The 26,279-nt window shown below is 56.9% G+C and overlaps 2 protein-coding genes across 2 annotated transcripts; both read right to left on the bottom strand.

The window, feature by feature from the left end:
- Positions 1–2,087: 2,087 nt before the first annotated feature.
- On the bottom strand, positions 2,088–9,058 carry KPTN (kaptin, actin binding protein). The gene is made up of 12 exons (XM_049787285.1): positions 8,752–9,058; positions 8,337–8,419; positions 7,910–7,994; positions 7,766–7,820; positions 6,519–6,594; positions 6,343–6,416; positions 5,954–6,063; positions 5,335–5,412; positions 4,755–4,830; positions 4,064–4,199; positions 3,457–3,639; positions 2,088–2,495 (listed from the first exon to the last, which is right to left on the bottom strand). The coding sequence occupies exons 1-12, from the start codon at positions 8,972–8,974 to the stop codon at positions 2,394–2,396; spliced, it is 1,281 nt and encodes a 426-aa protein (XP_049643242.1). The 5' UTR covers positions 8,975–9,058; the 3' UTR covers positions 2,088–2,393.
- A 1,575-nt stretch (positions 9,059–10,633) lies between these two features.
- Positions 10,634–25,014, bottom strand: NAPA (NSF attachment protein alpha). Its single transcript, XM_049787302.1, has 11 exons — positions 24,799–25,014; positions 16,827–16,906; positions 15,339–15,455; positions 13,189–13,235; positions 12,794–12,871; positions 12,658–12,713; positions 12,493–12,577; positions 12,044–12,148; positions 11,737–11,805; positions 11,518–11,568; positions 10,634–11,113 (listed from the first exon to the last, which is right to left on the bottom strand). Exons 1-11 carry the CDS (start codon positions 24,894–24,896, stop codon positions 11,012–11,014), a joined length of 888 nt encoding a protein of 295 aa, XP_049643259.1. The 5' UTR covers positions 24,897–25,014; the 3' UTR covers positions 10,634–11,011.
- Between the last annotated feature and the right edge of the window lie 1,265 nt (positions 25,015–26,279).

Below are 26,279 nucleotides of genomic sequence, written 5' to 3' on the forward strand. Positions count from 1 at the left end.
GCTCCGGGCCCTGCCGGGCCAAAAGACACAAAAAACAGCCGCAAATAGTCACAGGCTCAGGCGGGTCCTGCGTGCGCCCTTGTGCACGCGTGTGTGCGCGCCCGCCAGCTCGGGGAAGCAAACTGGGGGAGCCCGAGCCAAACCCCAGCCGGTGCCTGCAGCCCTCGGCTCCGACCGTCAGCCAGAAACAACCACAGAGGCTCCCATTAATAATAATAACAAGGGCCGCATTCAGCCCGTCTGAGCGCTGAGCCCGGCCGGCCGGGCACCGGGGCGCCTTGGCATCAGCGCCTTTGCCACGCGGTTGACACCACTGGGTTCTCCTCCCGGACCCCAGTCATTCTGCTTCTCGTCGTGCAGATGGGGAAACTGAGGCCCAGGAGTCCGGGATGGCTGTGGGGTCTATGCCCCAAAAGGTGCTGGCAAAAGGGGCTGGAGTTTGCCACGCTTGAGGCCGACCCAGGTTCGATCCCCAGCATCTCATATGGACACCCGAGCCTGCCAAGGAAGATTTCTGAGCACAGAGCCAGGAGTAACCCGAGTGCCACTGGGTGTGACCCAAACACCAAAAAGAAAGAAAAGAATAAAGGGGAAAAGGGGAAAAAAATGGAGTTGGCTGGAGTTCAGGAGGTGCCCAGAAGCACCCTAACTCCCCCCAAACATGTTACCAATCCAGCAGGCCCCAGCACCAGTTCTCCCAGACTAGAGGCTCAGGGGCGCTCTCCTGTCTCCACATTGAGATGGAAACCCTGGGCAAGGAGGGGTGTCTGCTGTCCCAACCTTTGCTGGTGGGGAGTCCCTCTGCCAGGTGGGAGATGCAGGGCACCCCCCCCAACTCCCCACAAGCCAGAGTCCCACCTCCCCCGCCAGCTGGATCCAGTTCAGAATTGCCTCTTCACCCCTCCTGACCTGGATTCTATTCCTGGCTGCAGGGGGAGGGAGGGGACGCCTGTCGTCATCCCCACCCGCAGCCAGGAGGTGGCCAGGAGGCAGGACCCGCGCCTCCCTCTGCTGGCCACGGGCCCAGGGGGCCCCTAAGTGAGTGGACGATCCCTACGGTCACATGGCAGGTGGCCAGACTCCCCGAGCTGGGCCTTTCCTAGTCAGGCTCCTTTCCAGGGTGTTCCCTCCTTCACTTCCTCCTCTTCCACACTGGAAGCAAAACCCAGTTCTTTCCTGTTGGGGTGAAGGGACAGACCTCAGCATCCTGTGTGTCAAGCCAGATTCTCTGTTCCATGGGCCACACCCCAGCACCCTAAACCTGACTTTTCCTTGGACATCTTCTGAAGTTTCTACAGGGCCTGGCCTTGGTCTTTTCCGTAGTTTAAACTATTTCTTTTGTTTTGGGGTTACACCTGGCACCCTGAATGCCATCTCTGCTGTGCTATTACTCCAATCCCTTTGTTAATTTTAATTTTGTTTACTTTATTTATTGATGAGTTGATTGGTTTTGGTGCCACACCCAGCAGTGCTCTGGTTATTCCTGGCTCTGTACTCAGATATCATCCCTGGCAGGTTGGGGGACCATATGGGATGCCGGGAATCGAACTGGGTCCGTCCTAGGTCAGCCGTATGCAAGGCAAATGCCCTACATGTGCTATTTCTTCGCCCTCACCCCTTCGTTAATTTTATTTAAAAATTTGGGCCACACCCAGTGCAGTGGTGCTCAGGGATGATTCCTGGTGGGAGCTTGGGGGGCGGGATGGTGGTGGTGGTGCCAAATCTATGTGCAAGACAAGCACCCTCCCCTCAGTACTCCCTGTCTGCAACTCCTGTAGGTCTCTTTACTTTTGTTAGGCGCTTTGGGGGTCATACATGCAGTGGGTGCTACGGAGTTGGGGGGGGGTCACTTGCAAGGATGCTCAGCTTCCCCTGGCCTGTCTGCTGGGGTCTTACCTCAGTCCTCCCCAACATTCTAGACTTTTCCACAGTGATCTAGCTCCCTCTGCTAGGCTAGCAAGCCTAGCTTCCTCTTTTCTTTTGGGAGGGGGTGTTGGGCTGCACCTGTGGAGTGCTCTGAAGTGGTACCAGGGATGGAACCAACACAGGCAAAGGCCTTCACCCCTCTACTAGCTCCAACTCTGGCTTTTAGTTCCTCTGTGGCCTATTGCTGAGCTTCTGGCCCATCCTGGTTCCGGGTTAACAGAGATTCTCACTCCCGGGGCAGGATAGCACAGAGATATGACCACCCCCCAAAAGCAAGCGAACAAAGTGGGGGCAGGCAACTTTAGTTAGTTCCTCCAAGCTTGGGCAGAGATCGGGGACGGGGAGGCCACCCCCATTTTCACAGGGGCACAGAGAGGGTCACAGGGCATCTGGGAAGTACAGTTTTCCTTCCTGGGTTGGACATGGAGCCCCCAAGGAAGAGCCCAGTTCAGGGGGTCAGGCTCCCCTTAGCCCTCTCTGTCCTCCTGCTGCTGTGACTTCTGTCTCCGCTGCTCCACTTCCTGCTGGAGTCGACTCAGGGCCAGCTCTGAGGCCTGGGTCAGGCTGTGCTGTGGGGATGAAGCAGAGACAGGAGGGGCGTGGTGAGATGAACCCCCAGAATGTGGTAGGCATGGGCCAGAAAGGTACTCTGGGGTCGAGAATGGGGGACCCTCCACATGGAAGGCTGAGGTTCACATTGGGAGGGCTGTGCTGACTTGAGGACTAAGGGAACAGAACAGAAAGAACAGATAAATTGGAGGAGCAGCTGAGCAAAGTCCCCCCCAAACTGGTAGGATACTGAGCGCCCTAAAGCAAAACAAGAGCCAGGCAAAGTGGGAAGGAAAGTGGGGTGTCAGTGGCTGTGCTGGGCTGAAGGCTCTGGCTGAGATTCTAAGAGAAGAGACAGGGGTTGGAGAGAACAAGTGGGGAGGGTGCATGTGTTCACACAGTGGGCCCGGGGTTCGATCCCCAACACCCTGTGCTCCTGAGTACAGCTAGAAATGACATTTTGTTTTTGGGTCACACACGATGGTGCTCAGAGGTTCCTCCTAGTTCTGCATGCAGAAGTCGCTCCTGGCAGGCTCAGGGGACCGTATGGGATGCCAGGAATCTAACCCGGGTCCATCTTGGGTCTGCTTCGTGCAAGGCAAACGCCCTACTGCTGTGCTATCGCTCCACCCCCAGGAGTGATTCTGAACAAATCAGGAGTCACCTCTGAACACTGCTGGATATGTCCCCAAAATGAAACAAAACCGAGCGAGCGAGCGAGAGACAGACAGAGACAGAAACAGAGAGAGAGAGAGAGAGAGAGAGAGAGAGAGAGAGAGAGAGAGAGAGAGAAACAGAGACAGAGACAGAGACAGAGACAGAGTCAGAAACTGAGAGACAGAGTCACAGGAGGCCTAGGTTCACAGTAGTGATCCAAAGACCTAAAATCAGAACTCAGGAAGGCCGCGGGGACCCCTGGATTGCCCCCTTGGCCCCCATCGCCCCTTCCCCTGGCCTGCCTGCTGCCCCCACGTCCCCTACCTGCAGCACGTGCAGGCCCTTCAGGGAGACCACTGCGAGCTCTCGCAGTCCATCCCCAGTCAGGTCGATATGGGCCAGCGCCAGCAGCGGACTGGGGAAGCTGCGCCGCCACAGCAGGCGGAAACCCCTCTCGCCTTCGGGGAGCACCGACTCTGGACCCCAGTACTTGTAACACAGCAGCTCCTGTAGAACAGGAGACACCCGAGAGGGCGTGGCATTGCAAGGTGGAGGCGGGGCAGGAATGGGGAGGGGAGTGGCCAGGAGGGGTGTGTCCAGGCGAGACAGGGAAGAACCAGGAGGGCGTGGTCAGACTCCATGGTGGGTCCAAGATGGATTGGGCGGGGCCAAGAGTGTGACCAGGATCTTGGGGGCATGGCCAGGCTAGGCAGGGGTAGGAGGGGGGGGGTCAGGTTATGTGGGGCGGGACCATGGGCGTGGCCAGAGTCTGAGAGGGCGTGGCCAGGGTAGGCAGGGGTGGTGCCAGGAGGAACCAGAAGGCACATGCTGGGCAGGGGCGTGGCCAGGCCAGGCAGGGTGGAACCAAGCTAGGTGGAGAGGCTGAACTAGGAGTGTGGCTAGCACCCTCTTTTCCTCCCTTTGGGCTCACCTGACCATAGGTGGCTACCAGGACTTCTGGCCGCCCATCCAGGTCCACGTCGGTGACCAAGCCACAGAGGACGCTGTCAAACTGGTCGCTGCCGGGCAGAAGCAGCTGATCTTCCAGGCCCTGGCTCAGCAGGTCACTGGGGGTCCAGAAGGCAGCAGGGGGTCAGGGTGAGGGGGCTGTACCTGCACTTTGACTTCCTGCATCTAGTCAGACCTGGAAGCCCCCCTCGTACTCCCCATCACCAATCAGCATCCTCTTCCAGGAAGTCCTCTACTTCTCCCTCCCAGGTCTGGACACCCACACTCTCTTCTGAAAATGTGGTCAAGCATTTCCTCCCCCTCCATATCCCCATGGCTGGAGAGCAGGCTCAACGTGGACATGAGTTGCCATGGGTGACTGGTGAGTCTGTAGACAGCATTGTGTGGGCAGCTGGTGGTCTCAGCTGCTGGGATCTCTACACTGGTGGCAAGTGCCTCAGATCAGTGTTGTCCCCCCAAGCAGGACAAGGTCTATCTCCAGGCACCGCCCTCCTGCTACCCAAGTAGTGGAAATCCAGCTCCCATCCATTCCATACAGGTTCTCGGACCTTCTACTCTCGTGCCCCCACCTGGAATCACGGACTTGGGTGCCTGCCTACCTGCCTTGAACCTTCTAGCCTCAGGAGCACCCCACGAGACCCCTGGGCCCTCACCGGTAGACGACGGCCGGCTCCAACATACTGGCCACCAACACACTGTGCTCTTCTTGCTGTGGCTCTTCCTTACTCCCTGGGGAGGGAAGATAAACAGGAATGGAGGTGAGGGGGTGTCCCTGCAGTGGGCAGGGCACTGTGGGGAAGTGGGGAGAGGCCTGAGGCTGTGGATCAGGAGGGTTTGAGGACTGACACAGAGAGGGATAAAGGTGGCCACCATGAGAGGAACTCAGGGTGGTCAGAGCTGGGTCAAAGGATGGAGGCTGAGGAGCAGCAGAGATGGTCCTACCAAGGGCAGGCTCAGGGGTGAGGAGGCACAGCACAGTTCCCTGCAAGGGACACAGACCCAACTGTGGGTACCTGGGGCAGGACTCTGAGGGGTGCGGAAGCCTTAGGTCTGGGAGAGCAGCCGAGCTTGGAGCATGGCGAGGAGTGAAGAGGATAGAGGTGATGGCGTGTGGACTAGATGCCCCAGGTAAAGACAATTTAGCTCCAGATGTCTGGGGTAGGGGTGAGCTAGGGGGCTGGGCACTTGGGGAAGGGGCACATCTAGGGGTTGGGGGAACCGACATCCACTCACCCTTGGGGGCCGAGAGGCTGAAGATGATCACCCGGGAGATGGGGCCATCCTGCAGGACCGTCCAGGTGTGCAAAATCTCTGTGTGGAGAGTGGGGACTCCAGATGCTGCCTGCATGCCCGCCCTGCCCACCCCTTCAAGAGGACTCCTCACCAACTCTGTTGGGCCCACCACTACCATGAACCCACCCTTGCACCAACTCAACTCCGCCCAGCATCAAGCTCCTCCCCAGGACAACCTTACCGCATCAAACCCCACTCATCAATTATCCCACCTCTCAAGTTCCACCCCTAGACAGTCCTACCCCTACATCAAGCCCACCCCTTCATAACCCCATCCCCTCATCAAGCTCTGCCCCTTGGTAACCCCACCCTATCAAGTTTCCCCCTATCAAGCTCAACCCCCTGATCGCCCCACCCAATCAAACTCACCCTTCAACAACCTCACCCTATCAAGCCCCACGCTCATCAAACTCCACCCCTAGAAGGCCCCGCCCCATCAAGCTTCATCCTAAGAAGCCCCGCCCTCACCTAGCTCCGCCTCTGACCAACCCATCAAGCTCCACCCCTCGACATCCCATCCCTTCATCAGGCTCTGCCCTATGATAACCCCATCCCTCACCTCGAGTCTGCTGATCCACGTGGGCCACACGCACGTAGCCGCTCTGACAGCCCAGCGCTGACAGCCTCCGCGAGGTGCCCGGGAGGTTGTGCACATCAAGCCAGAGGACACTGGTGGGCGAGCAGGCAGGCCGGAAGTTTAAAAGGGCAGAAAACGGGGGTTCACTAGGTTAGGGCCCCAACTTATACTTCCCCGGGCGCCTCTTAGCTTGGGTCTCATTTCTAGGGTCATTTCAGCCCTTCATTCTCATCTCCTGACTCCACTCCACTCTCCCCCACTCCATTTCTCTAAGGCTTCCTCGACACCCCGCTGTTCCTTTGAGTGCCCCCACCACTAGAACCTGCCCTGGACCCACATCTTTTACCTCTTTCAGGGGATCACCTACCTACCTACTGGTCAGGTTCGTGAGCTCTGGGAAGAGTTTTTCCACGGGCTGTTCCTCAAACTGATGCAGTCCCTCATTCTGGGAAGAATCAACACCCCAAACCCCCGACACACCAGGCTTGAGTCACCACGTAGCTTGTGAGGAGTCCAGCTGCCCCCCCCCCCAGCTGTCCCTCTTCACCTCCTTGTAAAGATGAATGGCCGGGTCATTCCCACTCAGAAGAAATACAGTCTCCAGCTGGTCCCCAACCTGGACCCTGAAAATAGAGGAATTGAGAAGCCGAGTGTGTGTGTGTTCAAAACCTTCCTCTTACAGACATTCTTGTCTATCACAACCCAAAAAATCTGGGTCCTAGATACCCCAGGTGATGGGGTGAAGGATAGTAATTCCAGATTGCAGTCTTGTGAAACCTAGTTCTCGAGAACTGCAGACTTTAAGAACTTTCCAATTCTTACTGTAAGCACACAAGAACCTTCCAGAAGTTCTGCGGAAACTTCACTTGGGATGTTGCATCATCTAGACCTCCATGTTCCAGAACTTGCAGAAATTGGTCTCTATGGGATGGCAGAATAATTCACATCCTAGAATCTGTAACATCAGTTTCTAGGACTCTAGCGGCTGGAAAACTACACAGAGCAACCAAAAGCGACCCCTGGTCTGCTTTTATAAATAAAGTTTTATTGGAACGCAGCCACACGCATACACCCATTCATGTAGTGTCCTCCGTGTTCTTGCTCCAAGGGCTGATCTGAGCCTTGTTCAAGACCACTGGTGTCCTAGCATGGGATCCAGCGCTCTAGAGTGGAACCCACATATTCTGGGATATTCTAGATGGTCTCTGCTGGCTCTCCTTGAAAGAGAAGGATGTGACGACTTTATCCTTACAGAATCTCAGCGCTTGTTTTTATGTTTTATTTTGTTTGTTTATTTTGGGGCCACACCCAATGGCACTCTGGGGTTACTCCTGGTTCTGTGTTCAGAAATCACTCATGGCAGGCTCGGGGAACCACATGGGATGCTGGGGATGGAACCTGCATAGGCCACAAATAAAAAAAATGCCCTATCTCCTGTGCTATTGATTCAGCCCTAGAATCTCAGCTCTCGTCCCCTATTTTCTTGGAATCTCTGAGATTACATTCCTGAAAAAAAGGGGAGGAGGGAATTTTTCTAGATCCTGGCAGAGCTAACTCTTTGAAAATTAGAGCCCAGAAGTTGAGTTCAAGTTCTTGAAAATCCCAGTGCTCAATGATTTCTCAGGGATAAATAGGAGAATGGCACATCAGCCAAGACTGTTAGCTGCCCACTGTATCACTGTGAAGAGCTCCAAGACAAAAAAGAATATTGGACTGTGGGCAGATCTGGGGTCAATCACCTGTGCACCTCCCGGCTCCTTTCTCTCCTCCTCTCTATCTCACACACACACTTACTCTGCGTGGCACAGCTGGAATGGCGTGAACTGCAGCTCCAAGTTCAGGCAGCTCTCTGAAAGGCAAGCACACAAACACATATGAGCGTAGGGCACCTCACAAGCCCCACTCTTGCAACCCTGGGACCCTCCAGGACACACATACGGGCAATGGAGTCTAGGTTGTACTCAGAACCAGGCTCGTAGTCGCAGTAAATGTTAAGGAAGGGGCTGCCCTTATCCCCAGAATCCTGCAGGAGGAAAGTGGTCTCAGATGTCAAGTAGGAACAGCAAGAGAGACTTAAAACGGAAAGGGTGCAAGGGTGCGGGAGGTACCACGCACACGCGTGTGCAAAGGGCCCGGGGAAATAGGTATTGGGAGTTCTGGGTACCTTTTTTTTTTTTTTTTTTTGGTTTTTGGGTCACACCCGGTGACGCTCAAGGGTTACTCCTGGCTATGCGCTCAGAAGTCGCTCCTGGCTTGGGGGACCATATGGGACGCAGGGGGATCGAACCTCGGTCCGTCCTACACTAGCGCAGGCAAGGTAGGCACCTTACCTCTAGCGCCACCGCCCGGCCCCAGTTCTGGGTACCTTGATGAAGGTGATCCCCACAACCAGACCCCGCTTTGGGGGTGACTTGTTGAAGGTGTCGATGGAGACAATCTCGGCATCCACTGGAGGGGATAGAGTGCAAGTTGAAGTTTTAGGGATAAATCATGATCTCAATACACCAAGTAAACTGCCCAACCTCTGGGGCTGGGTAACTTCTACAGTGGCATTACCATGAGCTCGGGAGTCCGAGCAGAACATCATGGTGCAGGTACATGGTTCATGGTGCAGGTCCCCTGACTTCAAACTTCCTGAGGCCTATGACCTCAGATCACCTCTTTTCCCGGACCTCACTGTCCCCTGTCCCCCCCTCCCATCGTGCAGAACTGGCTCACAGACCCCTCCGAGGCCTTAGCAACCACCCCATTCTAGGACCCGGCTCCAGGGCGCCACGCACCGGGAATGTAGTTGAACTGTAGCTCCTTGGCCACAGGCCGGATTTTCTGTCGGAGGTCTTGGTAGCGGAAGCCCAGCACCTTGCCTTTAAGCGTGGCGGCCAGCAGTTCCCCGCGCCCGCCCGCGCCGCCCGCCAGGCCGTACACGTTGCTCTGCGACGAGAAGCGCGTGAAGCTGTCCTCGCGCAGCGGGCAAGGCTCCGCGGCCACCACGGCCTCCCCCATCACGCCCCATTCACCACGCACCCCCGTAAGGCCCCCGACCGCGGCTCGCCCCGCTCAAGGCTCCCGAAGCGACTCGGGAGGCCGGGTTGCCAGTCCGCCGCGCACACTGATGACGTAATGAAGCTGCCAGCGCTGCCCTTAACTAAGATGGCGCCCAGGCAGCCTGCCTAGGCCGCTTGGGCCCTCCCAGTGCGCTTGCGCGCCCCCCAGGTTCTCCTGGCAACTTGAAGTTGCTGCTGGGCCCCCGAAGTAGTGGGTAGCAGTGGCGCCCAAACAAGACAGCCTTTTCGTTTTATTACTTGTCCTTTTTTGCCTCGACCTTAAGGGTGAAATCCATTCTTTCACCCCAAGGAGAAATTATTTAGCGATCTGTCCTTCACGAAATAAGCTCCTTCTTTTCCCATGGCAACTTTGTGTACTTTTTTTTTTTTTGGGTGGGGTGGCACACCCGGCGGTGCTCAGGGGTTACTCTTGGCTGTCTGCTCAGAAATAGCTCCTGGCAGGCATGGGGGACCATATAGGACACCAGGATTCGAACCAACCACCTTAGGTCCTGGATCGGCTGCTTGCAAGGCATCTCTGCGGTCCCGTGTGCTTACTTTTTTAAGTTTATTTTGAGGCTACACCCGACAGCTCTGGGTTTACTCCTACCCCTGAGCTCAGGAATTGTTCCTGGCAGTACAGGGGATCATGTGAAGTGCTGAGGATCCAACCCAGATAGGCCGTATGCAAGGCAAGGGCCCTCCCCGATGTACTTATCTCTTCAGTTCACTACTTTCAGTTTAGACTATAAAACGGGGCCCCAGGGTTGATAGGTACGTATGTGGGGTGACATCAGGTTTCTGATTTTGAGGGGAAGGAGGAAACTCTATATGCTTTTACACACACAGGTATACATGCAGTCACTGGATCTCTGAATACCTGACATGAAGGAATCATTAACCGTGTTAAAAATCGGGTTATGCTCCCCGAGCCTGGAGCGGTACAGTGGGTGCTAAAATGCTTGATGAGAAGAATCTGGGGTGCAGTTTCCCCGTTCTGTTTTCTTCAGACTGCTGTTCCTCATTTCTGTGTTGATGAGCCGAGTCACGGAGTCATGCGTCATCTGGGGCAAACTGTCCTGGCCAGTGGTTTCTAATCTTTGAGTCATCTAAGGAACTTTCAGGAGCACATGTTCATAAGACACCTCTGGATCTCCTTCCCAACCAGCTTCACTTTATCAGGGAGCACGGTGCTTCTCCAGCCTGGATCATAGAACCTGGGCTTCAGATGCTGAAGCACAGTGGAGTTGAGTCCTTATTTAAGTCACAGTAGGTGCAACAAAGCAGCCCTGCCTAGAGGCACTATGGGAATTGGGTGGGGGGGAGCCTTGAGACCCAGGGGTGTCTTCCATGAACACATCCTCCTGCCCAAGGCCAGTCCTGAGGGGCCACAGCAAACCTGGTTGATGCCCGGTTTCACAACTGCCTGGGGGTACCCCATCTCCTACCTGTCCCAGGTGTACCCCTCATCTCCCACACCTGTCCAAAGCAGCCCCATCTCCCATAGGGCTTGCCGGATGATACTGCCTGCCCTCTATTCCAACAGCTGAGGGGTGGGCATGAGGAAAAGGGGACCTGGATGGGAGAGAAGGGGCTCTAGAGTGAGTTTGGAAACCCATGCCAAGATAGTGATGTTTATTTCCTTTCCTGGGCCAGCTGCACTCCCGCCAGAAACCCCGAACCTCAAAGCACGGGGAGAGCAGATGGAGGGGCAGAGCCCGGGGCCCCCGGGTGGATGGGCAGCAGGGAGCCCGATCCTGTGCGAGGGCAGCTCAACTGCACGTGCTGGGCTCAACCGAGGGCCAGGGAAGAGCAAGCAGCGCCTTAGTGGGCCGGGGGAAGGGCTGGTATCGACCCGGCGCCCGTAGCACCCGAAGCAAACAGGCCAGTCCTGGGTTCCAGCTTTCCAGGTGGACGAGGCATCCCTGGGGGCTTAAATAAGTAGATGGGGCAGAGGGTGCAGTAGGGGCTGTGCAGCGGGCTGGAGGATCCGTGGCTAGCGCAGGTCCTCCTCGTCACCCTGGATGGTCTTCTTGATCCGCAGCAGCATCGTGGTGAGCCACTGGTCCAGCCTCGAGATGGCATCGTACTCCTTTACCTGCGTGCACAGGATGCTGAGGGGCATACGCGGCCACAGGCGCAGACACAGGTCTACAGCCTGCCCCAGATTGGCTGATGGATGGGGTCCTGGCAGCGGCCCCGATTCCCAGCACAAACAGGCCAGGAGGTGTGGGCAGAGCGTTTCCTGATTTGGTGGTTGGTGATGGTGGCAGGTAGGACTGAATTGGGGGGACCTTGTGTGTCATCACCGTAGGGCTGCCAGGATTGCCCCTCTCTCTATTGTCCCCCCAACCCAAAGAAAGTCCTCAAGCATGTCCCTAGGTATGTGGGGTAGGGTAGGTACAGGATTTCAACCCTTGCCAGCACCTCACGTGAGCAGACCCTCTGCAGCTCTTGGGCAACTTAGGAAAGGACCTCAGGGGCCGGGGGAAACACACTCACTGCCTCAGTGTAGCTGTCCACATTCTGCTCCTCGTGGGCTTCCAACAGCTTCTGCAAAATAGTAGCAGGCAGGATGCAGGGGTGGGGATGCCAGGCACACACATGCAGGTCAGGGTTGTGGGCAGATGGGGGGGGTCCCATATGGAGACTGTGCTACCCCTCAGCCTCCCACCTTGGGTCCCATCGTTGCTGTGCCCTGTGCAGGCACTGGCCACCCACCTTGGTCAGCTTGCATTCCCGGGAGTCCGAGAAGGCAGGGAACAGCTCCTCATACTTCTGCACCGCCAACTGTGGGGGAGAGGGTTTGGAAGCCACAGCCGTGAGGTTCCCCAGAGTTAGCTCCATAACTCTCCCCAGGGTCCTGTCACCAACCCACCAAGATGTGCAACTGGGGGGCGGAGGGGTGCTCCTGCATCTGCTCCCCAAGGGAACGGCAGGATATGGATAGCTGTCCCTAACCCCTGCCAGGCCAGCACTCAGGAAGAGCCGGGGATTCCATGGGGAGGGTCTGGGCGAGTGGGGGCACCTTGGCATTGAGCATGTCCACGCAGAAGTGGCAGAGGGCGGCCTTGAAGAAGTAGTCCTTAGCGCTGTACTTGAGCAGGGGGCTGTCCATAGCACTGGTCCCCACCTGCACGTGGGAGGTAGCATGTGAACCGGGAACCCCAGGTCACAGCAGCCCCAGGGAAGCGGGCAGAGGTGGCAAGAGGAGGTGGGAGCCTCAGGATGGCAGTGAGGGGGCAGGCACTGCGGGAACACGAGGTGCCTCCCGCTCTCGCCCGCAACCAGTTGCTGCCCACCAGGAGGGCCTGGCCCACCCTCTGCACCACAGGGGCCACTCCCTGCTCCAGGGACCCCCCCACTCCAGCCTGGACTCCACAGGCTCCGGTGCTTTTTCCCTCCCTGACTCGAGGCAGTGAGGAGGATGGGGTGGGGCGCGGGACTGAGGTGGGGTGCTGGGGCAGCCGCGCCCACCTGCTCGTATATGTCGATGGCCTTCTGGTACTGCTCCAGCTGGGCCGCGTACCCCGCCACCTTCAGCAGACACTTGTTGGCCGAGCTGAGTGGGGTGCAGAGAGGGTGGTGGGCGGGGGTGCCGGGGGAGTGGGGGATAGAGTGGGCAGGTGGGGCTGCGGGTACCTGTTGGACTCCTCGCCTTTGTAGTAATCGGCGGACTGCTCATAGTGGGCAATGGCCTGTGTTCCAAGGGGTGCCTGGTCAGTCCGGCCCAGCCACAGACTCGCCCCACCCAGCCCGGCCCCCCACGCCAGCCCACCTTCTCTATGTCCACCAGCTCCGTCTCGTAGATCTCAGCGATGGAGATGTGGTGCTTGGCGGCGATGGTGAAGCGGCCCTGGGGGCGGGCACAGGGCCACCATCACTGTGGGGGTTCCCTACCACCGGGGACTGGCTGGAAGAGCTGGGGGTACCTGGCCAAGATGCTGGAGCCCTGGAAGCGCCTGACAGAAGGTCCCAAGGGCCCCCTTGCCATGCACTACCACTCTTGGGGGACACTGTCAGACCCCCGACCAGACACTGGGCTCAGCGATGCAGTGTGGCCCACAAGATCCGGACAGTCCCATCACTGCCACTGGAGTGCAGCGACAGTAGGCCCGGCCAGCGGGGCTGCCTGTCAAGGTTGACCCCCCCCCTGCCCCCAGTGAGCCTCACCATGTCTGTGTAGATCTCGATTGCACGCAGTAGACAGTTGATGGCCTCTGGGGAGAAAAGATAGCGGGGACACATGGGCCGGGGGGAATGCAGCAGGTGACCACGAGGCTTCCCTCAGTCTCCCTAGCAATGAAGATGGTGCACTGACACCCCCCTCCATGTTCCCTTTCAGCTGTGATGGGGTCCCCCACTGGGTCATGGTTTGCCTGCCATGATCTCCCATCTCCTGGGTGCTGTGTGAGCAGCAGGCAGAGCCTCAGCCTCCCACACTCCCCCCTCCCTCAAGCTAGTCTGGGCTGTTCTGCTGTATTCTCTTGCAAGTCTGTAAATTTGGGAATGGCGTGGTATATATATTTTTTTTGACAAGTTATTTGGAGAGAGAGGGTGAGTGGGAGGCACTTTCTAGCAGCCAGAGGAGCTGTGGGGCGGGATCGCTTTAGCGGTGGTGGCCGTGGGAGGAGGGACAGGGAGGAGGGTGAGCAGGGCCTGGGCAGGGGCCAGGCTCACCCCTCGGCACCAGCAACCTGCGAACAAGCCAGTGCTCCCTGGAGAGGGGGGTCTGGGGCCCATCTGGTCTGAAAGGCCTCTGGGTACCCCAAGACTCAGAGGGCTCTGAACTCGCTCATGTGCAGAGGCTGCCAAGGGGAAATGAGGTGCTCGGGGGAAGCAAACACCCAGGCAAGCCACTGGAGGGAACATTCGGGAAGTCAGGTGCCAGCTGGTGCAGATCGCCTCGGATGGGGATGGGAGCAAACAGGGCTCCCCAAGTCCATTCTGTGCCCCCAGAGGCAAAGGCTGCAGGGAAGAGAAGGGAGGACCCCAGGAGGGGTGGTCTCCCCTTCTCCTAGCCCCCCCCCTCACAGGGCACGGTGCCCTCACGCCTGCTCTCCAGAACAGTGAGCCCAAGTCATGGCAGCCTGCCAGGGCTCCCCCAAACAACCAGCTGCCAGGCTGCTTCCACCTGGCTTTTCTCCCGCTGCCAGGACCCTACCAGGCAGGGCAGGGCAGGGCAGAGCCAGCAAAGCGGAAATGAGCCGGCAAGGGGGAAAGCTGGGCCAGAGCCAAGGCAGCTGGGCCCCTGTCCTGCCTTTGCCCCAGTCTCTGCCCTTGGCAGATGCAAGAACCTCACAAAGCAACTGGACGGGTGAAAGATGCCTCGTGTCTGGGTGTGAGGTGGGGGAAACCCGGGGCAGCTCCACTCCCCATGAACAGAGGCGGGCAGGGTCCAAGAGCTCAGGTACCCTCCAGCTCAGGCACTCCTTCAGGGTGACAGATCCTTCCCTTCTGCCCCTGCCGGCACTGGCAGCTCTGTCCTTTCAGGAGGGGGCATGGGGAGCCCCAGGACTCTCCCCCCAGATGGCAGTGCCACAGAAATGGGCTGGCTAGGTGCCCAACTAGGCCCAGGGCCACAGTGGGGAAGCCCAGGCTGCACCCCGCCAGTCTCGGTTATATGTCACGTCACCTGCAGTCTGCTCTGCCAGGCCACAAACAAGGCCCTGCCCACCCCTGCCCACCCCCCAGGCTAAGTGGGGTGAATCCTGGCCTGGTGTCACCGCTGAAACCCACAATTGCCTGGGCAGGTTCCTCGGGGAGAGAAGAAAACTCAAGGGGTACAGGGAGGATGGGATGAGGAGATGAACAGAAGTCCGGGGTGGCCCTTGTCACGGACACCCCCCTGCTCAGGTCTGTGTCTGAGATCCCAATGGAAGAACAAAGCAGCAGGTCTAGGGGCAGAGGGTGACCCCAGCCCTGAAGGAACCCCAGACCCTGGGTGCAGGGCGCACTCGGGCAGAAGTGTGGACCCTGTGAGCGGAGGTGTGGGGTCAATTTTAGAAACCCCCCTTTGCAGACTCCGGCACAAGTCGGCAGCATGTCTGGCGCCACCAAGAGGACCCAGTAGGCAGCCGCAGGTCTCTAACTCCAGGATCCTTTCCCGGGTTCAGCAGCACCCCACAAATCTCTGCTCCAGAGGTTAATTCAGATGACAGAACAGATTTTCCACCACCCCCAACCCCCGCCCGCCCGGGCTGAATGGGGTCTGAGTGGCGCCCACCCACCCACTCCCAAATGCTGCTTAGCAGCCGGTGCGGCCCCGCAGCGTCCCCTCCTGGGCTCCCCGGGAAGCGCGGCCACTGAGGGTAGGGGCTCACCCTGGGGATCAGCTTTCTTGAAGGCGTTGCCGGCGTCCACGAAGCTGGTGGCCGCATCGTGCTTGCTCTGCAGCTGCAGGTGTAGCTGGGCTGCCTGGCAGAAAGCGTTGCCTGCGGCTGCAGCAGGAAAACGGGGCCCAGCTCAGGGGGGCCCGGGGCGCAGACACCCCTCCAGGAGGGGGCACACAGGGCAGGCATCTCCCTTGGGGGTGGCTAAGCTGCCCAAGGCCCACTGGGTCCCTCCAGGTGGGGGCCGAGGTGACCAGGGTCAACTACACTCTCTCCCTCGGCCCCGACTCCGCTTCTTTCCTCCTTAGTACCCCAGAAGCGCTTCCCAGCTCCACCACCCGACCCTGCCTCTGGCCATGTTCTAGCCACTCACCACTTGCTAAGTACTGCAGGGGGTGCAGGTGAGGTGGCCACCATGGGGGATGGGCTCCCCGAGAAAGGGAAGATGGCGGGGGGTGACAGACACAACAGAGGTGGGGTTTCTGGGCCACAACCAGCGATGAACCGGGGTTCCTCCTGGCTGTGTGCTCAGGGATCACTACTGGTGGGCCGTGGGGATGCCAGGATCTAGTTCGGGATGACCTTCCCACAATACTGCCATTCCGTGCCTCCCCTCTTTCCACTTTTTTTTTTTTTTCTTTTTGGTTTTTGGGCCACATCCGGTGATGCTCAGGGGTTATTCCTGGCTCTGAGCTTAGAAATTGCACCTGGCTTGGGGGACCATATGGAATACCGGGGGATCGAACTGTAGTCCGTCCTAGGTTAGCATGTGCAAGGCAAATGCCCTATCGCTTGTGCCACTGCTCTGACCCCTCTTTTCCCCTTTTTCCAAGGGGAGACCCTAGATAGCCACTCTTGGCTCCAGAAAAAAAATTTGATAATTTTTGTTTGTTTGTTTGTGGGCCTCCCCCAGTGGTGCTCAGAGCTGACTCCTGGCAGGCTCGGGAGGACGGTATGAGGTGGCAGGGATCAAGCCTGGGTCAAATCATGCAGAGCAGTGTCCACTGAGCTGTCTCTCCGCCCATGGGAGCAATTGTGGGGGTGTTTCTAATTAAAGAAGGCAGGGTTCCAAAGGGGATACAGAGTGATCTTTTTGTTGTTGCTGTTGTTAGTTTTGGGGCCATACTCAGTGGTGGTGCTCAGTGTTGACTCCTTGCTCGGCACTCAGGAATCACTCCTGGCAATGATAGGGGGCCCCAAGGGGATGCCAGGAATGAAACCACATCCTTTGCCCACCCCACTGTGTGCTCCTTCTGACTGGCATATGGGGATCTTGTGTCTGAGAAGGGCAAGTTTAGTCTGAGAAGCTTGGCATGAGGTGGGCGCAGGAGGAGAGGCAGGAAACCCCTGAATCTTGGGGAGCTGTAGGGAGTACTGCAGTGCGGTGGCTTCAACTCATGGGCACCTCCCTAGGTTTCATCCATCCTGGGGGCAGGAGCAGGCAGCAGGCTGAGTGGGCATGGTAGGCCAGGCACCTACCACTCCATTTCTTGGCCATCTTGAACATGTTGGCGGCTCGGGCGTAGATCTCACAGGCCTCCTCGATCTTAGATGAGCCTCTGGGGAGAAGCAAGGGAGGAAGGATGAGGCCAGGCAGTTGGGGGTGGGTGGGATAGCCGGCAGCACCCCACCCTTGCCCAGGAACCCCAGGAAGCTACATCTGGCCATCTGATGGGGTTGCTAGTGGCCTCAGGCCTGCCCTCCTGGGAAGGGCCCCAAAAGGCAGATCTGTCACCCCTTTCCACACAGGCCACTCACAAGGAAGTCTCGTCCCAGGCTCCATCCCAGATACACCATAGTAGAGTCGCCCTGTGGCTCTATGCCCAGTGACCCTGAGCCCACAGGCCTCACTGCTAGGGTTCCCAGTCCTCATCGCAGAGGCCAGTGGCTCTCCTCCACCCCACCCCATTCAATCGGAATCAGATGCTGTTACCCCAAAGTGCTCAGAGCCACCCACCCCGTAGAGTGCTCAGGGTTCACTCCTAGCTTTGTGTTCAAGGGACTTGACGTGGTGCCCGGAATTGAACCCAGGTCAGTCCCATGCAAGGCAAGGGCCCTAGCCGCTGTACAACTGCTCCAGACCCCAACACAACTATTTTTTTTTTTTTTGGGTTTTTTGGGTCTCACCCAGCTGTGCTCAGGGGTTACTCCTGGCTCCATGCTCAGAAATTGCTCCTGGCAAGCACGGGGGACCATATGGGACGCCGGGATTGGAACTGATGACCTTCTGCATGAAAGGCAAATGCCTTACCTCCATGCTATCTCTCCGGCCCCAACACAACTATTTTTGCCTTTGTGTGGGGTCACCCCTGGAAGTACTCCAGGCTTACTTCTTACTCTGTGCTCAGGGGACCTTATGGGGTGTTGGGATCAAACCCAGGTTGCCCAGGTCAGCTGCCTGCAAGGCAAGCGCACACCCACTGTACAATTACTCAGGCCCCAGAATGAATAATGATTTTGTTTTCTATTGTTTTGGGGTAACACCCAGTGGTATTCAGTGATTACTCAGAAACTACTCCTGTCAGGGCTCAGTGGACCCTGTGGGATGCCAGGGATCAAACCCGGGTCAGCCGTGTGCAAGACAAGCGCTATCCCGCTGTGTTATGGCTCTAGCCTAGAACGACTAATTTTAAAAGCATATTTGAAGTGTGGCTATTTGCAGGGCTGAGAGACAGCTCAGAAGGCTGGGCACATGCTCTGTGTTCAAGAGCCCTTGGTTTGATTCTCGGCTCCATATGGTCCCCAAGAATGGAACCACGAGCAGCACCTGAACCCTGCTGGGAGTGATGGCCCCAAAAATAAAAGTTTCCATTTGTTCAAATACAAAAAGATGCTTTAAAAAACCAGAAACATATTTATATAAGAAGAGAATTATTTCTGGAAAAAGACATCAAAAAATCGTTACCTTATCTCTGAGGGTGCGGGGGGTTGGTGGTGGTGATAAGAAACAATGGGGACCAGGGGACAGAGCAAAGCACAGCTGGGACAGCATCTGTCCTGCACGCAACGGAGAGGGTTCAATCCCTGGCACCAGGGACAGAGTGGTGGCACAGCAGTAGGGTGTTTGCCTTGCATGTGGCTGACCTAGGACGGACTGCAGTTCGATCTGCCAGTGTCCTATATGCTCCTCCAAGCCAGGAGCGATTTCTGAGCGCATAGCCAGGGTAGCCAGGAGTAACCTCTAAGAGTCACTGGGTGTGGCCTAAAAAAAAAAAAAACAAACAAACAAAAATTTCCTGGCACCCATTACAGTCCCCCGAGCACCTTCAGGAGGGATTCCTGACTTCGGAGTTAGCCCAGAGCATCACTGGGTATGGCCCCAAACCCCAAAACCAAAACAAGTCTACATAGAGTGTAGCAGGAGGGTTCCTGACAGGCAACACAGGGTCAGATCAGGCTGGTTTCGATCACTGCACCACAGTCTCCCCAGCAGCACAAAGCTGGGAGCAATCTCCAGGCACCACAGTAGGAGTGTGACCTCAAAGTGGAAGGAGGAGGCTGGAGCGATAGCATAGCGGTTGGGCACTTGCCTTGCATGCTGCTGACCTGAGAAGGACCCGAGTTCGATTCTTTTTTTTTTTTTTTTTTTTTTGGTTTTTGGGTTACACCCGGCAGCGCCCAGGGGTTATTCCTGGCTTCATGCTCAGAAATCGCTCCTGGCAGGCTCGGGGGACCATATGGGACACAGGGATTTGAACCGATGACCTTCTGCATGAAAGGCAAACGCTTTACCCTCCATGCTATCTCTCCGGCCCCCCCGAGTTCGATTCTTGGCATCTCATAGAGACCTCCGAGCCTGCCGGGGCGATTTCTGAGCGCAGAGCCAGGAGTAACCTCTGAGCACTGCCGGGTGTGGCCCAAACAGCCCTTTCACCCAAAAAAAGTGGAAGGAGGGAATTAAAAAAAAAAAAGCAGCACAAGATCTGGGCTGGGGAGCTAGCACGGCAGTAAAGTGCTGCCCTGCACACGGCCTGATACACCTCTGAACCTGGCCAGGGTCGCCCCAGCCCGGGGCTGCTGAGTGTGTGGATGGGAGCGGGGGCTTTGCATATAGCCCTCAAATGAGCCTGAAGAGTCCACTTCAGGCTCTGGGTCACACATGGCCCCTGTTAAGCCGAGGGGAGGCTCCTCCTTAAGCCTTACACCCGACCCCTGCCTCTTGGGGTTCTGCTGCCCCCAGAAGGGGCTGCTGGGTCCCTGCTCCCCTTTCCCAGCAACCCGACTCCCAGCTGGCCACGAAGAGGGCAGGGGCTTGCTCGTCATCTGGCTGCTGAGCTTCTCTAGATTGTTCTGTGGCAGGGCGACCAAACCACAGGCGAGTCCCCGACGTGATGCTCCTGCTGGGATGGGCAGAGCCTCCGCCCTCAGACCTGTGAGTGGCCCAATGGGCACCCCAGGAGCGATGCTAGTGGCAAGTAGGGAAAACCCTTCCAGGCCCGCCCCTGCTCCCTGCTCGCCAGGTGTCAGCAGCCGATGCTCTCACCCGCCCATGGATCCAGGCGATGAGCAATCCCCGGAGACTCCCCAGACAGCCTCAAACTCTGCACTGGACACAGGGCAGTGGGGGTGGGGGACATCTGCAGGCTCAGGAAAGCTGCTCTGGGGTGAGAGCAGAGCTCCAAAAATGGCTAAGGATCCTCGAGAGTAAGACAACAATAGGCCGGAGGCTGGGTACGGGATCAGGGTGACTTCACACAGCCGCAGGAGCCAAGAAAGCTGAGGGGAGGGCTGGCTGGTCTGTTTGGGTGGCAGCTCGGTGACAGCTGCCGGTCCCTCCCTAGTCCCCCCACCCCCACCCCAGCCCTCCTGTGCTGGGCTCAGGACCCAGCTGCAGGGACAGAAGCCAAGGGTAGAAATGCAGACGCCCCAGGGCCTGGCCAGGCCCCTCCCTCGGCTCCAGGCATCCTGCTCACACCCTGACCAAGTGGTCACCTCAAAAACCAGGTGGGCATAGGCTGTGATTCTCCCCCACACTCCCCGGGGTTCCCACAGGCTACCCTGGACAAGGACAAGCACTGGCCTGAGGCCCCCGTGCTGTCCATCTCCTCCGCTCCTTGAACAGCCCTAGAGGAGCCCTAGGAGGAAGCGGGTCCCCAGGAAAGCGCCTGTTCGGGAAATGGGTGTCAGAGTGCTCTGGAGCTGTCAGGGAGAGAAAGGCGCTTTGGCCTCTCCCCCATCACCTTTCCTCCCCGCTGAGACCTGTATCAGGGAAACCAGAAACTTCCTCCCTGACTGCCAGCGCTCTTTTCAGCATCCACAGGTACAGAGCCAGGCGGGGAGGGGGCAAAATCGAGGGCCCCAGAATCAAAGCAAAGCTCATATCCCTGCTGCAGCTGGTGGCCTCCCTCGGGGCCAGGTGCTGCAAATTAAGAGCGGGCAGGTGCTGGGGCTGGGGGTCCTGGCTGGGAGGGAGGAAGAACCCAAGGGCCAAGCTGAGCAAGGACATCATAGATCAGTGCTCTGAAGGACCCCGCAAGGCGAACCAGCATTGACTCCCTTGGCTCAGTCCATCCGACTGGGCACCACAGACCTGCTCATCTCCCGTTCCCCAGACTGCCAGAAAAGAGGGACTGGGCGGGACCCCTAGTCTGCCAATGACCTTTCTAAAGTGCCAGAACCAGGCCTAATCTTCGAGGAGAAGCTCCCAACACTTTTCCTGGGGGGGGGGGGGGGTCTGAACCCAGGTCTTGGGCCTGCAAAGCAGGTGCAGCCTCAAAGAGCCACTTCCTGGCTTCAGGATACACTCTAGGGGCAGTAAAGGGTGGTGAGGTCAGAGAGTTGGAGCTGGTCACCATTCATCCCATAGGCTCATTACCACCACCACCCCCCTGAGGAGATAGCCTCTCAAGGCCTGGTGGGACCTGAGACACAGGCTGGGCTCCTGGCAGATCGCTACAATCCCACTCCCAACTACAGTGGAACAGCTCTTCCCAAAGGCAAAGGGGGATGCGGCAGATAGAAACAGAGGCACAGAGGCACAGAGCAGCTGCCTTGCAGATTAGAGTCCTGGGTTTAAGTCCCAGTAACCGGGGCTGGTGATCCCTGGGGTAGCAGTGACTTCCAGACACACACAACTAAACACAACTGTGAGCACCATGGACAGGGCTCCATGGGGCCCCTAGGAAGCCCCAACCAGAGCATAGGAGCCTTGATCCCCCACGACCAGGGACTGCAGCCCAAGAGCACCTGGACTGGACCTTGGGGGCCCAACTCAGAGAGTGAGGCCTGGAGAGCCCCCAACTCAAGCACTGCAAACCAGGGCCAGAGCGATATTCCAGCAGGAAGGACACCTGTCCTGCCAGCAGCTGACCTGGGTTCAACCCCCAACTCCCCATATGATCCCACATTCTGCCAGGAGTGATCCGGAGGAAAATCCAGGAGTATGAATTCTGAACATGTGGACCAAAAACCAAAGAGAGAGAAAGAAGCTCAGGCCGGGCCTGGAGAGATAGCAGAGCGGCCTTTGCCTTGCAAGCAGCCGATTCAGGACCAAAGGTGGTTGGTTCGAATCCCGGTGTCCCATATGGTCCCCATGCCTACCAGGAGCTATTTCTGAGCAGACAGCCAGGAGTAACCCCTGAGCAACGCCGGGTGTGGCCCAAAAACAAACAAACTAAAAAAGGTCCCGGAGAGATAGCACAGCTGCGTTTGCCTTGCAAGCAGCCGATTCAGGACCAAAGGTGGTTGGTTCGAATCCAGGTGTCCCATATGGTCCCCCGTGCCTGCCAGGAGCTATTTCAGAGCAGACAGCCAGGAGTAACCCCTGAGCAACGTTAGGTGTGGCCCAAAAACCAAAAAAAGAAAGAAAGAAAGAAAGAAAGAAAGAAAGAAAGAAAGAAAGAAAGAAAGAAAGAAAGAAGGAGGAAGGAAGGAAGGAAGGAAGGAAGGAAGAAAGAAAGAAAGAAAGAAAGAAAGAAAGAAAGAAAGAAAGAAAGAAAGAAAGAAAGAAAGAAAGAAAGAAAGAAAGAAAGAAAGAAAGAGGGGCCGGGCGGTGGCGCTAAAGGTAAGGTGCCTGCCTTGCCTGCGCTAGCCTTGGACGGACCGCGGTTCGATCCCCCGGTGTCCCATATGGTCCCCCAAGCCAGGAGCAACTTCTGAGCACATAGCCAGGAGTAACCCCTGAGCGTTACCGGGTGTGGCCCAAAAACCAAAAAAAAAAAAAAAGAAAAAAAAAAAGAAAGAATGAAAGAAAGAAAGGAAAGAAATAATGAAGAAAGGAAGAAAAGAAAGAAAGAAAGGACAGAAAGAAAGAAAGAAAGAAAGGAAAGAAAGAAAGAAGAAGAAGGAAGGAAGGAAGGAAGGAAGGAAGGAAGGATGAAGGAAGAAAGAAAGAAAGAAAGAAAGAAAGAAGAAGAAAGAAGAAAGAAAGAAAGAAAGAAAAGAAAGAAAAAAGAAAGAAAGAAAGAAAGAAAGAAAGAAAGAAAGAAGCTCAAGCCCCGGGCACACATGAGAACAGAGTGGTGGAGCCCAACAGCCGCCACCATCACAACGCAGGAGGAAGTGAAGGAAAAGGGAGGCGGAATCGCTCAAATGGACACCAACAGGTTGGAAAGACAGCAGAGGGGTCAAGGTGCTTCCCCTGCATGTGGTGGACCCCAGTTCAAATCCCCAGTCCCACATGTAGTTCTGTGTCTGTCATGTGTCCCCATCCCACCCCCTAAGCCCAGCACAGAGCCGGGAATATAAGACCCAAGTGGTGCCAGTTGTGACCCTAAATGCCTCCTTAGAAGACAAAACAGAAGAGACAAGTGACTAAAAACTGAAGGCAAACAGGAGCCCAGAGAACCTTGCAGGACTGGCCCTGCCAGAGCTAGTATTTCGCTGCCCCTGCTCCCCAAATTTACAGACTAGAAACCTAACTCCTGAGGTGGAGAGCTGCCCAGCCTCCAGCAGTGGCAAGGACACAGCAGAAAGACCTCCAAGGACCCCTGACCAGGGCGCTGAGCAGGCGCTGGTGGGCGGCACTGTGATCTCTGGACTCCCAGCCTTCTTCCAAGACTAGGAGCAGAAAATTTCAGCCATTTACAATTCACCTGGCCTAAGATATTCCCTCACAGCAGCCCCAAATGACCAAATTGGGGCTCCCAGATTTCTGACACCTTCAACTCTCCCCAAGTCCAAATATTTTGTCACAAGGCGCTCAGAGCCAGGTCATAGTCACTACTCCAATTCCTCCTAAACGTTAAGTTTGACTCCCTGGAACAAGCTTGTGAGCATGAGGCCTCAGGAACTCCCCTCCTGACACCCCCAATGTCCTGCTTGCCCTCTATTCTCTGGGGTGCTCTGTGGGCTTGTCTCTAATTCTTTGGGCACAACCCCCTCTTCCATTTAGCTTCTGATCTCTAGTCACACCTGCATGGAACCCTCAGAACAGAGGGGCTTGGGGCTAGAGCAATTGCACAGCAGAGAGGACATTTGCCTTGCAGGTAGGTAGTCAACTCGGTTGGATCCCCAACATCCCATATGGTCTCAGAGCATGCCAGGAGTGATTTCTGAGTGCAGACACAGAAGTAACACCTGAGCACCGGCCGCAGGTGTGACACAAGAACTAAAAGAATAAAAGAACTGTGGGGATAGACACAGTACTCTTCTCACAAGAGCCTTGTTTCGCTCTCAGCCCAGAAAGTCCACGGAACTTTCCACAGCTCCTCTGCTGGTGTCCGGCCAGAATCAATCTTCCCTTCCAAACTGGGCCACAACGTGTGTGTGTGTGTGTGTGTGTGTGTGTGTGTGTGTGTGTGTGTGTGTACCTCGCCCCATCAACACCGCCCAGCACCCAGGCAGTGTGTGTGTGTGTGTGTGTGTGTGTGTGTGTGTGTGTGTGTGTGTCCATCTGTCTGTCTGTACCTCGCCCCATCAACACCGCCCAGCACCCAGGCAGATCAGGTTCTTTTGGCTGATATCACCCAACCTCCGACGCCAACATCCATCTATCTTCGCACCAGAAAGACCCCTTTAAAGGCCTTCTTGTGCGGGGGACCCCACCTCGCTTGCAAGTGAGCTGACTTTGGGGTCCCCTGCCCTGCGGGTTTCCGAATGCCGCCGAGCACACCCCACCATCCTGCCCGGATCTCCCCCATCTCCTACTCCGAGTCTGGCAGCCCTTCTCCCGCACCCCAAAAACAAGCCCCTCCAGGCCTACTCCCCGATCCTGATCTCTCGGTGTCAGTCCCAAGAAGCTGACACCCGGGGGTCCGTCCGATCGCCGGTGCTTCCCGAGTTCCACGCCCCTTCCCTGCACCCACCTGCCGGCCTGCAATGTAGGGGCCCCCTTGGTTCCCCCGGTTCGGGGCACGCCCCCCGCAACCCCTGTCCAGGCACCCCAGCAGATCCGGGCCGCGTCCTCGGCCTCTCGGGCCGGCCCAGCCCGGGGTCCCGCCGCCTGATCCCCAGGGGGGGTCCCCTCGGCGCGTGACACCCCGGTCCCCGCGGCCCCCGGCGCCGTCCTTACCCGAAGAGGCCCGAGAAGAAGGACTGCGAGTTCTTCACCTTGCGCTCGGCCTCGGCCAGCAGCGCCATCGCCTCCGCCTCCTTGCCGGAGTTGTCCATGGCGCTCGCAAGTCTTCCCCGGGCCAAGTGGCAAAGTGGCAAAGCGCCGCCGGGCCTCGGAGGACTCGGCGGAGCTCAACGGGGGGCTGCGTGGACGTCACCGCTGCGCGCGCCGCCGGGCGGCTCGGTCATGTGACTCCCACCAGCCAATCAGCGGCTCTCCCGGCGGCGCGCGCCCCCGCTAGGCCCGCCCCCGTGACTCACGCCGTCCAATCCGCGGCTCGATGCTCTTTCGGCGCAGGCGCCCTGGACGCTGTGCGTCGGCCTCCCCAGCTCTTTTGGGTGATTTCTCCCCACCACCACAACGGCCCACGTGATGTGGCTTTAGCCTATCAGCGGCCCCATCGTTTAAGAGCCCGCCCCCAGAGAACTTCCTCCACCAACCACAAAAGGTTGCTAAATCAGCTGATCGCGGTTTGTCACATGACACACCCTAAGGCCTATGCCGGAAGTGGCTCCCTACCCATCTCTGAGGGTTGACAGTTCAGGCGCAGTCTCGGAACCTATTTTGCCTTTTTTGCGCCCTCTGCCGACCATGGTGAAACTGGCTTGGGAAAGACTTGAAGCTGGAGAGAATACTGAAGGGAGACTTTTGCAAACAGTTGAAACTTCATTTCAAACATTTCAAACTCATTTCATTAAAAATTCATAATAATTGGGAAAAAAAGAAAAACAATTCATAATGATTGGAGCCTGTGTGTTAAAAATAAATTCGAGGGCCCGGAGAGATAGCACAGCGGCGTTTGCCTTGCAAGCAGCCGATCCAGGACCAAAGGAGGTTGGTTCGAATCCCGGTGTCCCATATGGTCCCCCGTGCCTGCCAGGAGCTATTTCTGAGCAGACAGCCAGGAGTAACCCCTGAGCACCACCGGGTGTGGCCCAAAAACCAAATAAATAAATAAATAAATAAATAAATAAATAAATAAATAAATTCGAATTTTTGTTCGGGGACCAAGAGAGATCAGCAAAGGGCTTAAGGCTGTTGCTTTGCTTGCAGCCGAACCCTCCTCAAGCCACATACAGTCCCCAGAGCATGGCCAGGAATGAACCTGTTGTGGTTCAGCCTCCCATGACACACAAACACACACACACACATTCTTTTTCAGCTTTAGTCACATCTATTGGCCAGGAGTTGGTTTTGAACACTATTCTCCAATAAAAGGAACCCATCTTCATGTATATAGGCTAGTTCTGGAACTAGGCAGGAAGTTAGGCAATGTAATTCATAGGAAAGTGGTAGGTGCTTTCGTCTCAGGCCATCTCCGCACATGATCAGAGGTCAAAGGGACAATCATAAAAGGTTTCGATGTCTCTAACTGGAATGCCTTTAGCAACAAAGTAGTCTTGGTTTATAATTCGAGATGAAAGAGTCACAATGTCACA

Source organism: Suncus etruscus, chromosome 14 (genome assembly GCF_024139225.1).
Source record: "Suncus etruscus isolate mSunEtr1 chromosome 14, mSunEtr1.pri.cur, whole genome shotgun sequence".
NCBI classification, from domain to species: Eukaryota; Metazoa; Chordata; class Mammalia; order Eulipotyphla; family Soricidae; genus Suncus; species Suncus etruscus.

What these genes read in the sequence shown, in the direction of transcription:
- KPTN (XM_049787285.1), bottom strand. Translation starts at nt 8,974, where the DNA reads ATGGGGGAGGCCGTGGTGGCCGCGGAGCCTTGCCCGCTGCGCGAGGAC. An exon ending in CAACCTAGACTCCATTGCCC is followed by an intron (nt 7,821 to 7,909) that starts GTATGTGTGTCC and finishes CTTGCCTTTCAG; the next exon opens with AGAGCTGCCTGAACTTGGAG. An exon ending in TTCCAGCTGTGCCACGCAGA is followed by an intron (nt 6,595 to 7,765) that starts GTAAGTGTGTGT and finishes CTCTATTTTCAG; the next exon opens with GGTCCAGGTTGGGGACCAGC.
- NAPA (XM_049787302.1), bottom strand. Translation starts at nt 24,896, where the DNA reads ATGGACAACTCCGGCAAGGAGGCGGAGGCGATGGCGCTGCTGGCCGAG. An exon ending in CAAGAAAGCTGATCCCCAGG is followed by an intron (nt 13,236 to 15,338) that starts GTGAGCCCCTAC and finishes TTTTCTCCCCAG; the next exon opens with AGGCCATCAACTGTCTACTG. An exon ending in AAAGGCGAGGAGTCCAACAG is followed by an intron (nt 12,578 to 12,657) that starts GTACCCGCAGCC and finishes CACCCCACTCAG; the next exon opens with CTCGGCCAACAAGTGTCTGC.